At 40.0% G+C, this 17608-nt stretch overlaps 1 protein-coding gene and 1 pseudogene across 9 annotated transcripts in view; one reads left to right on the top strand and one right to left on the bottom strand.

Moving 5' to 3' along the window:
- The window catches only part of LOC133564833 (pleckstrin homology-like domain family B member 1), a 689899-nt pseudogene that overhangs the window by 480838 nt on the left and 191453 nt on the right, over positions 1-17608 (top strand).
- The window catches only part of phldb1b (pleckstrin homology-like domain, family B, member 1b), a 90816-nt gene that overhangs the window by 8909 nt on the left and 64299 nt on the right, over positions 1-17608 (bottom strand). For 8 of the 9 annotated variants that reach the window (XM_061919343.1, XM_061919350.1, XM_061919346.1 and 5 more), the window contains 5 exons: positions 15495-15588; positions 14385-14649; positions 9307-9397; positions 5714-5860; positions 1524-1743 (listed from right to left, as the gene is read on the bottom strand). In XM_061919343.1, coding sequence (XP_061775327.1) covers positions 1524-1743; positions 5714-5860; positions 9307-9397; positions 14385-14649; positions 15495-15588 — 817 coding nt within the window. The remainder of the gene's footprint in view (positions 1-1523; positions 1744-5713; positions 5861-9306; positions 9398-14384; positions 14650-15494; positions 15589-17608) is intronic. The other variant, XR_009809354.1, reaches the window with a different exon arrangement.

A 17608-nucleotide genomic window follows, 5' to 3' on the forward strand; every position in this document is an offset into this window, starting at 1 on the left:
TAGCATTTTAGCAACTGCACATTTCCAGGAATATGAACAACATGTATCATCTGCTAACCAGCTCTTTAGCATTCTAGCAACTGCACATTTCCAGGAATATGAACAACATGTATCATCTGCTAACCAGCTCTTTAGCATTTTAGCAACTGCACATTTCCAGGAATATGAACAACATGTATCATCTGCTAACCAGCTCTTTGGCATTCTAGCAACTGCACATTTCCAGGAATATAAACAACATGTATCATCTGCTAACCAGCTCTTTAGCATTCTAGCAACTGCACATTTCCAGGAATATGAACAACATGTATCATCTGCTAACCAGCTCTTTAGCATTCTAGCAACTGCACATTTCCAGGAATATGAACAACATGTATCATCTGCTAACCAGCTCTTTAGCATTCTAGCAACTGCACATTTCCAGGAATATGAACAACATGTATCATCTGCTAACCAGCTCTTTAGCATTCTAGCAACTGCACATTTCCAGGAATATAAACAACATGTATCATCTGCTAACCAGGCATTTATCTACTTCCACGGTAGTACATAAATATTGCAGTACACATACTTAGGTAGTACATGAATGTTGCAGTACACATGGCTACAAAGTACATGAATTATGCAGTACATGTACACACAAATTACATGAGTAATGCAGTACATGTACTATGTAGTACATGAATGATGCAGAACATGTACTTTATAGTACATGAATGATGCAGTACATGTACTATGTAGTAAATGATTAATGCAGTACATGTACTACATAGTACATGATTGATGCAGTACATGTACTATGTAATCCATGTATGATGCAGTATATGTACTATGCAGTACTATGAAGTACAGGTACCCAGGTAGTAGCAGAATGATGCAGTAATATGCAGTACAAGTACACATACCCATGTAGTAGCAGTATATGTAGTAGAGTATGCAGTATAAGTATAGTATGAGTATATGTAGTAGAGTATGCAGTAATATGCAGTACAAGTACAAGTACCCATGTAGTAGCAGTATATGTAGTAGAGTATGCAGTACAAGTATAGTATGAGTATATGTAGTAGAGTATGCAGTAATATGCAGTACAAGTACCCATGTAGTAGCAGTATATGTAGTAGAGTATGCAGTAATATGCAGTACAAGTACCCATGTAGTAGCAGTGTATGTAGTAGAGTATGCAGTGCAAGTATAGTATGAGTATACATAGTAGAGTATGCAGTAATATGCAATACAAGTACCCATGTAGTAGCAGTATATGTCGTAGAGTATGCAGTACAAGTATAGTATGAGTATATGTAGTAGAGTATGCAGTACTATGCAGTACAAGTACCCATGTAGTAGCAGTATATGTAGTAGAGTATGCAGTACAAGTATAGTATGAGTATATGTAGTAGAGTATGCAGTACTATGCAGTACAAGTACCCATGTAGTAGCAGTATATGTAGTAGAGTATGCAGTACAAGTATAGTATGAGTATATGTAGTAGAGTATGCAGTACTATGCAGTACAAGTACAAGTACCCATGTAGTAGCAGAAGGTTCTCTTCAGGCGGTCAAAGACAAACCAGCGCTTCTTCCAAGACTTGATGTTCCCGCCCATCTTGACCATGTGACCTCTGCAGAAGGTGGGGGCCACGGTCACATGACCACACGTGTCCACGCTGTGACCCGACGCCACGATGTGGGCGTGGAGATCAAACTCCTCCTTCCTGATGGGCAGGTAGCGTGTCATTGGACGAGCCTGCACACATGTGACTGCATCAGTAGTACTCATTACTGCATACTTGTTATCAATACTACTCATTACTGCATACTTGTTATCAATACTACTCATTACTGCATACTTATCATCAATACTACTCATTACTGCATACTCATCAGCAATACTACTCATTACTGCATACTTGTTATCAATACTACTCATTACTGCATACTTGTTATCAATACTACTCATTACTGCATACTTATCAGCAATACTACTCATTACTGCATACTTGTTATCAATACTACTCATTACTGCATACTTATCATCAATACTACTCATTACTGCATACTCATCAGCAATACTACTCATTACTGCATACTTGTTATCAATACTACTCATTACTGCATACTTGTTATCAATACTACTCATTACTGCATACTTATCAGCAATACTACTCATTACTGCATACTTGTTATCAATACTACTCATTACTGCATACTTATCATCAATACTACTCATTACTGCATACTCATCAGCAATACTACTCATTACTGCATACTTGTTATCAATACTACTCATTACTGCATACTTATCATCAATACTACTCATTACTGCATACTTATCATCAATACTACTCATTACTGCATACTTGTCATCAATACTACTCATTACTGCATATTTGTACTGTAGTCATCAATACTACTCATTACTGCATACTTGTCATCAATACTACTTGTACTGAAGTACAAATGTACATCATGTTTGTATAATATGTACACATATACATAGAAGGGAAATATACATTATATTCATATAATATCTACACATATAGCTCATATGTGTAGATATTATATATGGGCGGCATAGCTCGGTTGGTAGAGCGGCCGTGCCAGCAACTTGAGGGTTCCAGGTTCGATCCCTGCTTCTGCCAACCGAGTCTCTGCCGTTGTGTCCGTGGGCAAGACACTTGACCCACCTGCTCCCAGTGCCACCCACCTGCTCCCAGTGCCACCCACCTGCTCCCAGTGCCACCCACCTGCTCCCAGTGACACCCACCTGCTCCCAGTGCCACCCACCTGCTCCCAGTGCCACCCACCTGCTCCCAGTGACACCCACCTGCTCCCAGTGACACCCACCTGCTACCAGTGACACCCACCTGCTCCCAGTGACACCCACCTGCTCCCAGTGACACCCACCTGCTCCCAGTGACACCCACCTGCTCCCAGTGACACCCACCTGCTCCCAGTGACACCCACCTGCTCCCAGTGCCACCCACCTGCTCCCAGTGACACCCACCTGCTCCCAGTGACACCCACCTGCTCCCAGTGCCACCCACCTGCTCCCAGTGCCACCCACCTGCTCCCAGTGCCACCCACCTGCTCCCAGTGCCACCCACCTGCTCCCAGTGACACCCACCTGCTCCCAGTGCCACCCACCTGCTCCCAGTGCCACCCACCTGCTCCCAGTGACACCCACCTGCTCCCAGTGCCACCCACCTGCTCCCAGTGACACCCACCTGCTCCCAGTGACACCCACCTGCTCCCAGTGACACCCACCTGCTCCCAGTGCCACCCACCTGCTACCAGTGACACCCACCTGCTCCCAGTGACACCCACCTGCTCCCAGTGACACCCACCTGCTCCCAGTGCCACCCACCTGCTCCCAGTGACACCCACCTGCTCCCAGTGCCACCCACCTGCTCCCAGTGACACCCACCTGCTCCCAGTGACACCCACACTGCTTTCCATGGAACTTAGATATCGGCTTTCACTGTGTAAAGCGCTTTGAGTCACTAGAGAAAAGCGCTATATAAATATAATTCACTTCACACATATACATAGACGTAAAACATGAATGTTTATATATGTGTATATATATATATATATACACACAGTATATATATATGTATATATGCATGTGTGTATGTATACAGGTTCCCCCAAACCCAAGATCTTGTCAATTTTGTGGAGGCCAGTTAAATAGTTGCAATGTTTATATTTGGAGAGCAGAGCAAAAAGAGGCAAGAAGAAAGTAAAGACAAGACAAAAGCAAGAAGCAAGCAGCAGAGACAAGAGAGAAGAAAAGGAAGTGTCCATCCTCCATGAGTCCCAGACAGAAAAACCAATTGCTCTGTTTATTGCAGTTCTGAGTGTTGCTGGCTCAGGTTTGCTTTTGGACTTGGATTACATTGTTATGGTATTGCTGTGTATTGTTTTGTTGGATTGATAAAAAAAATTTTTAAAAAATCGATAGAAAAAAAAACCCAGAATCGATTCTGAATCGCACAACGTGAGAATCGCGATTCGTATTCGAATCGATTTTCCCCCACACCCCTAATATATATATATATATATATATATATATATATATATACAAACCCTGTTTCCATATGAGTTGGGAAATGGTGTTAGATGTAAATATAAACAGAATACAATGATTTGCAAATCCTTTTCAAGCCATATTCAGTTGAATATGCTACAAAGACAACATATTTCATCTTCAAACTCATAAAATTAATATTTTTTTGCAAATAATCATTAACTTTAGAATTTGATGCCAGCAACACGTGACGAAGAAGTTGGGAAAGGTGGCAATAAATACTGATAAAGTTGAGGAATGCTCATCAAACACTTATTTGGAACATCCCACAGGTGTGCAGGCTAATTGGGAACAGGTGGGTGCCATGATTGGCTATAAAAGCAGCTTCCATGAAATGCTAAGTCATTCACAAACAAGGATGGGGTGAGGGTCACCACTTTGTAAGCAACAGTTTTAGAACGACATTTATCAACGAGCTATTGCAAGGAATTTAGGGATTTTACCTTTTACAGTCCCTAAAATCATCAAAAGGTTCAGAGAATCTGGAGAAATCACTGCACGTAAGCCATATTATGGACCTTTGATCCCTCAGGCGGTACTGCATCAAAAACTGACATCAGTGTGTAAAGGATATCACCACATGGGCTCAGGAACACTTCATAAAACCACTGTCAGTAACTACAGTTGGTCGCTACATCTGTAAGTGCAAGTTAAAACTCTACTATGCAAAGCCAAAGCCATTTATCAACAACACCCAGAAATGCCGCCGGCTTCGCTGGGCCCGAGTTCATCTAAGATGGACTGATGCAAAGTGGAAAAGTGTTCTGTGGTCTGACGAGTCCACATTTCAAATTATATTTGGAAACTGTGGACGTGGTGTCCTCCGGAACAAAGAGGAAAATAACCATCTGGATTGTTATAGGCGCAAAGTTCAAAAGCCAGCATCTGTGATGATATAGGAGTGTATTAGTGCCCAAGGCATGGGTAACTTACACATCTGTGAAGGCACCATTAATGCTGAAAGGTCCATACAGGTTTTGGTGCAACATATGTTGTCATCCAAGCAAAGTTATCATGGACGCCCCTGCTTATTTCAGCAAGACAAGTGTTACAACAGCGTGGCTTTGTAGTAAAAGAGTGCAGGTACTTTCCTGGCCTGCCTGCAGTCCAGACCTGTCTCCCATGGAAAATGTGTGGCGCATTATGAAGTGTAAAATACGACAACAAGACCTCAGACTGTTGAAGGACTGAAGCTGTACATCAAACAAGAATTCCACTTTCAAAGCTTCAACAATTAGTTTCCTCAGTTCCCAAACGTTTATTGAGTGTTGTTAAAAGAAAAGGTGATGTAACATAGTGGTGAACATACCCTTTCCCAACTACTTTGTCACGTGTTGCTGGCATCAAATTCTAAAGTTAATTATTATTTGCAAAAAAAAAAAAAGTTTATGAGTTTGAACATGAAATATGTTGTCTTTGTAGCATATTCAACTGAATATGGCTTGAAAAGGATTTGCAAATCATTGTATTCTGTTTATATTTACATCTAACACCATTTCCCAACTCATATGGAAACGGGGTTTGTATATATATATATATATTTGATTTTGAAGTGATTGATGAAAGAGTGTAGTATTTGGTAAGAAGTATGTCTGTAAATACAATATTGGTAGAGAAGAAGAAGGACCTGAGAGAAGTTCTTGGCTCTCATCTTCACTTCTTCTTCCACCAACTTCTGGCGATGAAGACTTTCTTCCTGCAGTCTTCTCTCCACTTCCTGTCTCATCCTCCTCTCTTCCTCCAGCAACTGAAGGCGAGCAGCACTCTCCTGTTCCTGGAAATACATATTCATACATACATATTCATATTGACTTCATATTCACAACTTACTTAATATTCATATCCACTACTTACATACATGTTCATATTCACAAATACATATTGACTAGGGACGGCGTGGCGCAGTGGGAGAGTGGCCGTGCGCAACACGAGCGTCCCTGGTTCAATTCCCACCTAGAACCAACCTCGTCACGTCCGTTGTGTCCTGAGCAAGACACTTCACCCTTGCTCCTGATGGGTGCTGGGTGGCGCCTTGCATGGCAGCTCCCTCCATCAGTGTGTGAATGTGTGTGTGAATGTGGAAGTAGTGTCAAAGTGCTTTGAGTACCTTGAAGGTAGAAAAGCGCTATACAAGTACAACCCATTTATCATTTATTTATTTATTTGACTACACACATATTGATATTGTGTACATCCATATTGATATTGAGTACATCCATATTGATATTGTGTACATCCATATTGATATTGAGTACATCCATATTGATATTGTGTACATCCATATTGATATTGTGTACATCCATATTGACATTGTGTACATCCATATTGACATTGAGTACATCCATATTGATATTGTGTACATCCATATTGATATTGTGTACATCCATATTGACATTGACTACACACATATTGATATTGACTACATACATATTGATATTGTGTACATCCATATTGACATTGTGTACATCCATATTGACATTGTGTACATCCATATTGATATTGTGTACATCCATATTGATATTGTGTACATCCATATTGATATTGTGTACATCCATATTGATATTGTGTACATCCATATTGACATTGACTACACACATATTGATATTGACTACATACATATTGATATTGTGTACATCCATATTGACATTGTGTACATCCATATTGACATTGACTACACACATATTGATATTGACTACATACATATTGATATTGTGTACATCCATATTGATATTGTGTACATCCATATTGACATTGTGTACATCCATATTGATATTGTGTACATCCATATTGATATTGTGTACATCCATATTGACATTGTGTACATCCATATTGATATTGTGTACATCCATATTGATATTGTGTACATCCATATTGATATTGTGTACATCCATATTGATATTGACTACATCCATATTGATATTGTGTACATCCATATTGATATTGTGTACATCCATATTGACATTGACTACACACATATTGATATTGACTACATACATATTGATATTGTGTACATCCATATTGATATTGTGTACATCCATATTGACATTGTGTACATCCATATTGATATTGTGTACATCCATATTGATATTGTGTACATACATATTGATATTGTGTACATACATACACACATATTGATATTGTGTACATCCATATTGATATTGTGTACATCCATATTGATATTGTGTACATACATATTGATATTGACTACATACATACACACATATTGATATTGTGTACATCCATATTGATATTGACTACATACATATTGATATTGTGTACATCCATATTGATATTGTGTACATCCATATTGATATTGTGTACATCCATATTGACATTGTGTACATCCATATTGATATTGTGTACATCCATATTGATATTGACTACATACATATTGATATTGTGTACATCCATATTGACATTGACTACACACATATTGATATTGACTACATACATATTGATATTGTGTACATCCATATTGATATTGTGTACATCCATATTGACATTGTGTACATCCATATTGACATTGACTACACACATATTGATATTGACTACATACATATTGATATTGTGTACATCCATATTGATATTGTGTACATCCATATTGATATTGTGTACATCCATATTGATATTGTGTACATCCATATTGACATTGACTACACACATATTGATATTGACTACATACATATTGATATTGTGTACATCCATATTGATATTGTGTACATCCATATTGACATTGTGTACATCCATATTGACATTGACTACACACATATTGATATTGACTACATACATATTGATATTGTGTACATCCATATTGATATTGTGTACATCCATATTGACATTGTGTACATCCATATTGATATTGTGTACATCCATATTGATATTGTGTACATACATATTGATATTGTGTACATACATACACACATATTGATATTGTGTACATCCATATTGATATTGTGTACATCCATATTGATATTGTGTACATACATATTGATATTGACTACATACATACACACATATTGATATTGTGTACATCCATATTGATATTGACTACATACATATTGATATTGTGTACATCCATATTGATATTGTGTACATCCATATTGATATTGTGTACATCCATATTGACATTGTGTACATCCATATTGATATTGTGTACATCCATATTGATATTGACTACATACATATTGATATTGTGTACATCCATATTGATATTGTGTACATCCATATTGACATTGTGTACATACATATTGATATTGTGTACATCCATATTGATATTGACTACATACATATTGATATTGACTACATACATACACACATATTGATATTGTGTACATCCATATTGATATTGTGTACATCCATATTGATATTGACTACATACATATTGATATTGTGTACATCCATATTGATATTGTGTACATCCATATTGATATTGTGTACATCCATATTGATATTGTGTACATCCATATTGATATTGTGTACATCCATATTGACATTGTGTACATCCATATTGATATTGTGTACATCCATATTGATATTGACTACATACATATTGATATTGTGTACATCCATATTGATATTGTGTACATCCATATTGATATTGTGTACATCCATATTGATATTGACTACATACATATTGATATTGTGTACATCCATATTGACATTGTGTACATCCATATTGATATTGTGTACATCCATATTGACATTGTGTACATCCATATTGACATTGTGTACATCCATATTGATATTGACTACATACATACACACATATTGATATTGTGTACATCCATATTGATATTGACTACATACATATTGATATTGTGTACATCCATATTGATATTGTGTACATCCATATTGACATTGTGTACATCCATATTGATATTGTGTACATCCATATTGACATTGTGTACATACATATTGATATTGTGTACATCCATATTGACATTGTGTACATCCATATTGACATTGTGTACATACATATTGATATTGTGTACATCCATATTGACATTGTGTACATACATATTGATATTGACTACATACATACACACATATTGATATTGTGTACATCCATATTGATATTGTGTACATCCATATTGATATTGTGTACATCCATATTGATATTGTGTACATCCATATTGATATTGTGTACATCCATATTGACATTATGTACATCCATATTGACATTGACTACATAGACAAGTATGAATAATGACATCCACTCACCCTAAACTCAATAAGTCTTGCTTTCTCCATCTGTGCTTCTTTCAGCTTTTTCTCCATCTCCTCAATCTTCAACTGCTCGGCTCCAACAACACTAACACACACACACACACACACACACACACACACACACACACACACACACACACACACACACACACATTAATCAACGACACTGTTACAAAACAAAGACGAAACACAATATGTGTCTCTTGTACTAACAATGTGTGATACCAGTGTGTGATACCAATGTGTGATAACAACGTGTGATACCAGTGTGTGATACCAGTGTGTGATAACAACGTGTGATACCAGTGTGTGATAACAATGTGTGATACCCGTGTGTGATACCAATGTTTGATACCAGTGTGTGATACCAGTGTGTGATAACAATGTGTGATACCAGTGTGTGATACCAATGTGTGATACCAGTGTGTGATACCAATGTTTGATACCAGTGCGTGATACCAATGTGTGATAACAATGTTTGATACCAGTGTGTGATACCAATGTTTGATACCAGTGTTTGATACCAATGTTTGATACCAGTGCGTGATACCAATGTGTGATAATGTGTGATACCAGTGTGTGATACCAATGTTTGATACCAGTGTGTGATACCAATGTTTGATACCAGTGCGTGATACCAATGTGTGATAACAATGTGTGATAACAATGTGTGATAGCAGTATGTGATACCAGTGTGTGATGCCAATGTGTGATAGCAGTGTGTCATAGCAGTGTGTGATACCAATGCGTGATAACAATGTGTGATGCCAGTGTGTGATACCAATGTGTGATGCCAGTGTGTGATAGCAGTGAGTGATACCAATGTGTGATACCAGTGTGTGATAGCAGTGTGTGATAACAGTGTGTGATACCAGTGTGTGATAACATTGTGTAATAGCAGTGTGTGATACCAATGTGTAATACCAATGTGTGATACCAGTGTGTGATAGCAGTGTGTGATAACAGTGTGTGATAACAATGTGTGATAGCAGTGTGTGATACCAATGTGTGATGCCAGTGTGTGATAACAGTGTGTGATAGCAGTGAGTGATACCAATGTGTGATGCCAGTATGTGATAACAGTGTGTGATAGCAGTGAGTGATACCAATGTGTGATGCCAGTATGTGATAACAGTGTGTGATAGCAGTGAGTGATACCAATGTGTGATGCCAGTATGTGATAACAGTGTGTGATACCAGTGTGTGATAACAGTGTGTGATAGCAGCCGCTTCAAGAAGTGAAATATTTCCAGCATATGAGTGTTGTGAAACATTGTTACATGCTGCTCTTATTAGTGATACATATCTTAGTGTACTGCTTATTAGTGATACATATCTTAGTGTACTGCTTATTAGTGATACATATCTTAGTGTACTGCTTATTAGTGATACATATCTTAGTGTACTGCTTATTAGTGATACATATCTTAGTGTACTGCTTATTAGTGATACATATCTTAGTGTACTGCTTATTAGTGACACATATCTTAGCGTACTGCTTATTAGTGATACATATCTTAGTGTACTGCTTATTAGTGATACATATCTTGGTGTACTGCTTATTAGTGATACATATCTTGGTGTACTGCTTATTAGTGATACATTTCTTGGTGTACTGTACTGTAATCATATAATAATACATACATAACTACTTTACTTTCATGTAATTATATAATAGTACATACATAACTACTTTACTTTCATGTAATTATATAATAATACATACATAACTACTTTACTTTCATGTAATTATATAATAGTACATACATAACTACTTTACTTTCATGTAATTATATAATAGTACATACATAACTACTTTACTTTCATGTAATTATATAATAGTACATACATAACTACTTTACTTTCATGTAATCATATAATAATACATACATGTGTGTGTGTGTGTGCGCATGTCTGTGTGTGTACACAAACAATCCTATATGCAATTTGAGTAATACTTATGTTCTGCAAATGTAAAAACAAATATGAATTCTGACTAAAGAATTGGTGCCGATGGAAACTAAGAAAAGGGATTTGGGTCCACTATCTGGAGTACAGGGCAGGCCAGTGGGGGATCTTATGTGCGTGGATAACTCCTCTGGCAGGGGGCTCCCCTCGTCTCTTTTAATGCAGAGCATAGGACACATAGGACACATAGGACGCATAGGACACATAGGACACATAGCGAGAGTGGTCCTCAGGTCCTGTTGATCAGGGGCAGTAGCTCCACAGCCACAGATCCACTTTTAACCACTAATATCACAGTCAAAATGAAAGCTTGTTCCCAAAGGCACCATAAACTGTTAATAATGTTTAGACAAAAGTGTATATTATATATACTATTATATATATTGTATTTATATAGGTGTGTGTGTGTGTGTGTGTGTGTGTATTTTGGGTATATGCATATGTGTATGTATGTGATTGTGTGTGTATATGTATATATATATATATATGTATATATATATAAATTGTATATATGTGTGTGTATATATGTGTGTGTACATATGTATATATGTAAGTGTGTGTGAATTTAAATGTATTATATATAGACAATATATAGCAACAACCACTGAATTGAATTATATTATATATATTATTGTATTATATATTATATAAGATCACGGGTACAAGCGGCCGAAATGAGTTTTTTCCGCCGGGTGGCGGGTCTCTCTCTTAGAGATAGGGTGAGAAGCTCTGCCATCCGGGAGGAACTCAAAGTAAAGCCGCTGCTCCTCCACATCGAGAGGAGCCAGATGAGGTGGTTTGGGCATCTGGTCAGGATGCCACCCGAACGCCTCCCTAGGGAGGTGTTTAGGGCACGTCCAGCCGGTAGGAGGCCACGGGGAAGACCCAGGACACGTTGGGAAGACTATGTCTCCCGGCTGGCCTGGGAACGCCTCGGGATCCCCCGGGAGGAGCCGGACCAGGTGGCTGGGGAGAGGGAAGTCTGGGCTTCCCTGCTTAGGCTGCTGCCCCCGCGACCCGACCTCGGATAAGCGGAAGATGATGGATGGATGGATATTATATATATATATATATATTGTATGTGTACAGGGGTGGGACCTAATAAGTTTACTTCTTCCCACTACCTTTTGAGCCAATCTTAACATCTACAAAAGATTAGTCACATGTAATGTTTTCAATGTAGGTGTAAAAATAATGTATCTATATATTTGTTTTGTATTTTATGTCATTCTCTTGTTTTGTTTGCATGGCTCAAAATAAACCATTCATTCATACATAATGTTACTGTCACTTTACTTTCATGTGATTATATAAAAATACATACATAACCACTTTACTTTCATGTTCCACATTCAAACTCTTATTATTATTGTATTTTCTTATTTGTTTCATTATGTAACTGTACAGCGACTGCAATTATTCATGTAATTATCACATCAACAATTAATGTAGTTATATTTGTAGTTACAATGTAACAAGTGTGTGTGACCTGGACAAGTGTGTGTTACCTGGACAAGTGTGTGTTACCTGGACAAGTGTGTGTTGCCTGGACAAGTGTGTGTTACCTGGACAAGTGTGTGTTACCTGGACAAGTGTGTGTTGCCTGGACAAGTGTGTGTTACCTGGACAAGTGTGTGTTGCCTGGACAAGTGTGTGTTACTTGGACAAGTGTGTGTTGGCTGGACAAGTGTGTGTTGCCTGGACAAGTGTGTGTTGCCTGGACAAGTGTGTGTTACCTGGACAAGTGTGTGTTGCCTGGACAAGTGTGTGTTGCCTGGACAAGTGTGTGTTACCTGGACAAGTGTGTGTTGCCTGGACAAGTGTGTGTTGCCTGGACAAGTGTGTGTTACCTGGACAAGTGTGTGTTGCCTGGACAAGTGTGTGTTACCTGGACAAGTGTGTGTTACCTGGACAAGTGTGTGTTACCTGGACAAGTGTGTGTTGGCTGGACAAGTGTGTGTTGCCTGGACAAGTGTGTGTTGCCTGGACAAGTGTGTGTTACCTGGACAAGTGTGTGTTGGCTGGACAAGTGTGTGTTACCTGGACAAGTGTGTGTTGGCTGGACAAGTGTGTGTTGCCTGGACAAGTGTGTGTTACCTGGACAAGTGTGTGTTACCTGGACAAGTGTGTGTTGCCTGGACAAGTGTGTGTTACCTGGACAAGTGTGTGTTGCCTGGACAAGTGTGTGTTGCCTGGACAAGTGTGTGTTGCCTGGACAAGTGTGTGTTACCTGGACAAGTGTGTGTTGCCTGGACAAGTGTGTGTTGCCTGGACAAGTGTGTGTTGCCTGGACAAGTGTGTGTTGGCTGGACAAGTGTGTGTTACCTGGACAAGTGTGTGTTACCTGGACAAGTGTGTGTTACCTGGACAAGTGTGTGTGACCTGGACAAGTGTGTGTTACCTGGACAAGTGTGTGTTACCTGGACAAGTGTGTGTTGCCTGGACAAGTGTGTGTTACCTGGACAAGTGTGTGTTGGCTGGACAAGTGTGTGTTGGCTGGACAAGTGTGTGTTACCTGGACAAGTGTGTGTTGCCTGGACAAGTGTGTGTTGCCTGGACAAGTGTGTGTTGCCTGGACAAGTGTGTGTTACCTGGACAAGTGTGTGTTGGCTGGACAAGTGTGTGTTACCTGGACAAGTGTGTGTGACCTGGACAAGTGTGTGTTGCCTGGACAAGTGTGTGTTGGCTGGACAAGTGTGTGTTACCTGGACAAGTGTGTGTTACCTGGACAAGTGTGTGTTGCCTGGACAAGTGTGTGTTACCTGGACAAGTGTGTGTTACCTGGACAAGTGTGTGTTACCTGGACAAGTGTGTGTTGCCTGGACAAGTGTGTGTTGCCTGGACAAGTGTGTGTTGGCTGGACAAGTGTGTGTGACCTGGACAAGTGTGTGTTACCTGGACAAGTGTGTGTTGGCTGGACAAGTGTGTATTACCTGGACAAGTGTGTGTTACCTGGACAAGTGTGTGTTACCTGGACAAGTGTGTGTTACCTGGACGAGTGTGTGTTGGCTGGACAAGTGTGTGTTGGCTGGACAAGTGTGTGTTACCTGGACAAGTGTGTGTTGGCTGGACAAGTGTGTGTTACCTGGACAAGTGTGTGTTACCTGGACAAGTTGTCAGGTGAGCAGGTGTCCAGACTGTCTGAGCTGTGCAGGCTGAGTGTGTCGTAGGGCTGCTCTCCAGCTGAGGGGGGGCGGTGGTGCAGGAAGGAGTGGCGCAGCAGGTGTGAGGGGGCGGGGCTACAGGAGGTGGAAGTGAGCAGGTGAGGAAGTGAACCGTGGAGCGCTTCCCACTGACACTGAGCTTCCTGCGCCGCTTTCTGCTTCAACTCAGCCAGACGACGTCGCTGATCTTCTATCACCTGATGACCTGCAAGCAGTCAACTTGTGAGCTAAAAGTCGTCCTAGTCAAACATGAAGTTGCATTTGTGATGATTGGCACGAGCCAGACGAGAGTGTGAGTACATATTTCATTTATTTCACACTAGAATTCAAAACAGAAAAAAAAGGGCGCGCACATTGGCGGAGAACAAACTAGACTGAACTCAAACAAAAACAGCACATATTACTATGTACGGACCAACAAAAGATACTAGCTGTTGGCACAAAGCAAACCAAAAACTTACGTGGTATAGACCGAATAACAAACAGCGTGGCAAGGCATGAAGGTAGATGAGGGACAGGTAGGTGCATGGTCATGAGGGTAACTATCGTAGGTAGGGTAAAATTGCTAGGTCCAGGACAGAAATAGAATGGCTTAAATAATGACTATGATGATTAGTGACAGGTGTGAGGGCTGAGGACAGGGGAGTGACTAGAAGACCAGGTGGAAACTAATGGGTTGGCATGGAGACGAAAACAAACCAGGAAGTACAAAAACAGAACTGAATGTCCAAAAAACTAAACATAACATGATCAAACATGACAAAAACAAAACAATCCATAGGCATGACAGTCCTGCACCTTTAAGAGCCCTGCAGTACATCTTCTATGACTATACTGTACTTAGTAGCACACTGGCACTAATCATCTTCTATGACTATACTGTACTTAGTAGCACACTGGCACTAATCATCTTCTATGACTATACTGTACTTAGTAGCACACTGGCACTAATCATCTTCTATGACTATACTGTACTTAGTAGCACACTGGCACTCATGAAGGCCCTCAGCTGTCTGCTGCAGTGTTGCAAGGACTAGAAAGAAGACCCACCTGTCTGCTGCAGGGTCAGCTGTCTGTTGGTGTGGATGCTCTGCAGAGTAGACACCAACTTCCTGGACACGCTGTCAGTCGCCACCAGGGGGCTCTGCAAGGAATGTCAGGTCAGACAGGAGCACACACACACACACACACACACACACACACACACACACACACACACACACACACACACACACACACACACACACACACACACACACACACACACACACACACACACAGTATGAGGACATTATTCACATGACCTCTCACATCCACTACTGAAATGTTCTCCCATGACTAAGTCATCTGTTATCAAATGAAAAGGCAAAAGTTGTGTTAGTAAATTAAATGTTATTCATTTGAATAACCAGGATGTGCTCTCACTCCCACCAAGTTATCAAATGTCATCACCAAGTCATCAAATGTCATCACCAGGTCATCAAATGTCATCAACAAGTCATCAAATGTCATCACCAAGTCATCAGATATCATCACCAAGTCACCAAATGTCATCACCAAGTCACCAAATGTCATCACCAAGTCACCAAATGTCATCACCAAGTCATCAAATGTCATCACCAAGTCACCAAATGTCATCACCAAGTCACCAAATGTCATCACCAAGTCATCAAATGTCATCACCAAGTCACCAAATGTCATCACCAAGTCATCAAATGTCATCACCAAGTCACCAAATGTCATCACCAAGTCATCAAATATCATCACCAAGTCATCAAATGTCATCACCAAGTCATCAAATGTCATCACCAAGTCATCAAATATCATCACCAAGTCATCAAATGTCATCACCAAGTCACCAAATGTCATCACCAAGTCACCAAATATCATCACCAAGTCATCAAATATCATCACCAAGTCACCAAATATCATCACCAAGTCATCAAATGCCATCACCAAGTCATCAAATGGCACCAAAAGGTGGTGAAAACTAACAACGCTATCCCAGCTGTCTTGTCTTGATGCAGCATAGCACACAAGACAACACAACATGCAGCATAGCACACAACATGCAGCATAGCACACAACATGCAGCATAGCACACAAGACAACACAACATGCAGCATAGCACACAAGACAACACAACATGCAGCATAGCACACAAGACAACACAACATGCAGCATAGCACACAAGACAACACAACATGCAGCATAGCACACAACATGCAGCATAGCACACAACATGCAGCATAGCACACAACATGCAGCATAGCACACAAGACAACACAACATGCAGCATAGCACACAAGACAACACAACATGCAGCATAGCACACAAGACAACACAACATGCAGCATAGCACACAACATGCAGCATAGCACACAAGACAACACAACATGCAGCATAGCACACAAGACAACACAACATGCAGCATAGCACACAACATGCAGCATAGCACACAAGACAACACAACATGCAGCATAGCACACAAGACAACACAACATGCAGCATAGCACACAAGACAACACAACATGCATCATAGCACACAAGACAACACAACATGCAGCATAGCACACAAGACAACACAACATGCAGCATAGCACACAAGACAACACAACATGCAGCATAGCACACAAGACAACACAACATGCAGCATAGCACACAAGACAACACAACATGCAGCATAGCACACAAGACAACACAACATGCAGCATAGCACACAACATGCAGCATAGCACACAACATGCAGCATAGCACACAAGACAACACAACATGCAGCATAGCACACAACATGCAGCATAGCACACAAGACAACACAACATGCAGCATAGCACACAAGACAACACAACATGCAGCATAGCACACAACATGCAGCATAGCACACAAGACAACACAACATGCAGCATAGCACACAAGACAACACAACATGCAGCATAGCACACAACATGCAGCATAGCACACAAGACAACACAACATGCAGCATAGCACACAAGACAACACAACATGCAGCATAGCACACAAGACAACACAACATGCATCATAGCACACAAGACAACACAACATGCAGCATAGCACACAAGACAACACAACATGCAGCATAGCACACAAGACAACACAACATGCAGCATAGCACACAAGACAACACAACATGCAGCATAGCACAC

The sequence above is a fragment of the Nerophis ophidion genome, linkage group LG13 (assembly GCF_033978795.1).
Source record: "Nerophis ophidion isolate RoL-2023_Sa linkage group LG13, RoL_Noph_v1.0, whole genome shotgun sequence".
Classification (NCBI taxonomy): domain Eukaryota; kingdom Metazoa; phylum Chordata; class Actinopteri; order Syngnathiformes; family Syngnathidae; genus Nerophis; species Nerophis ophidion.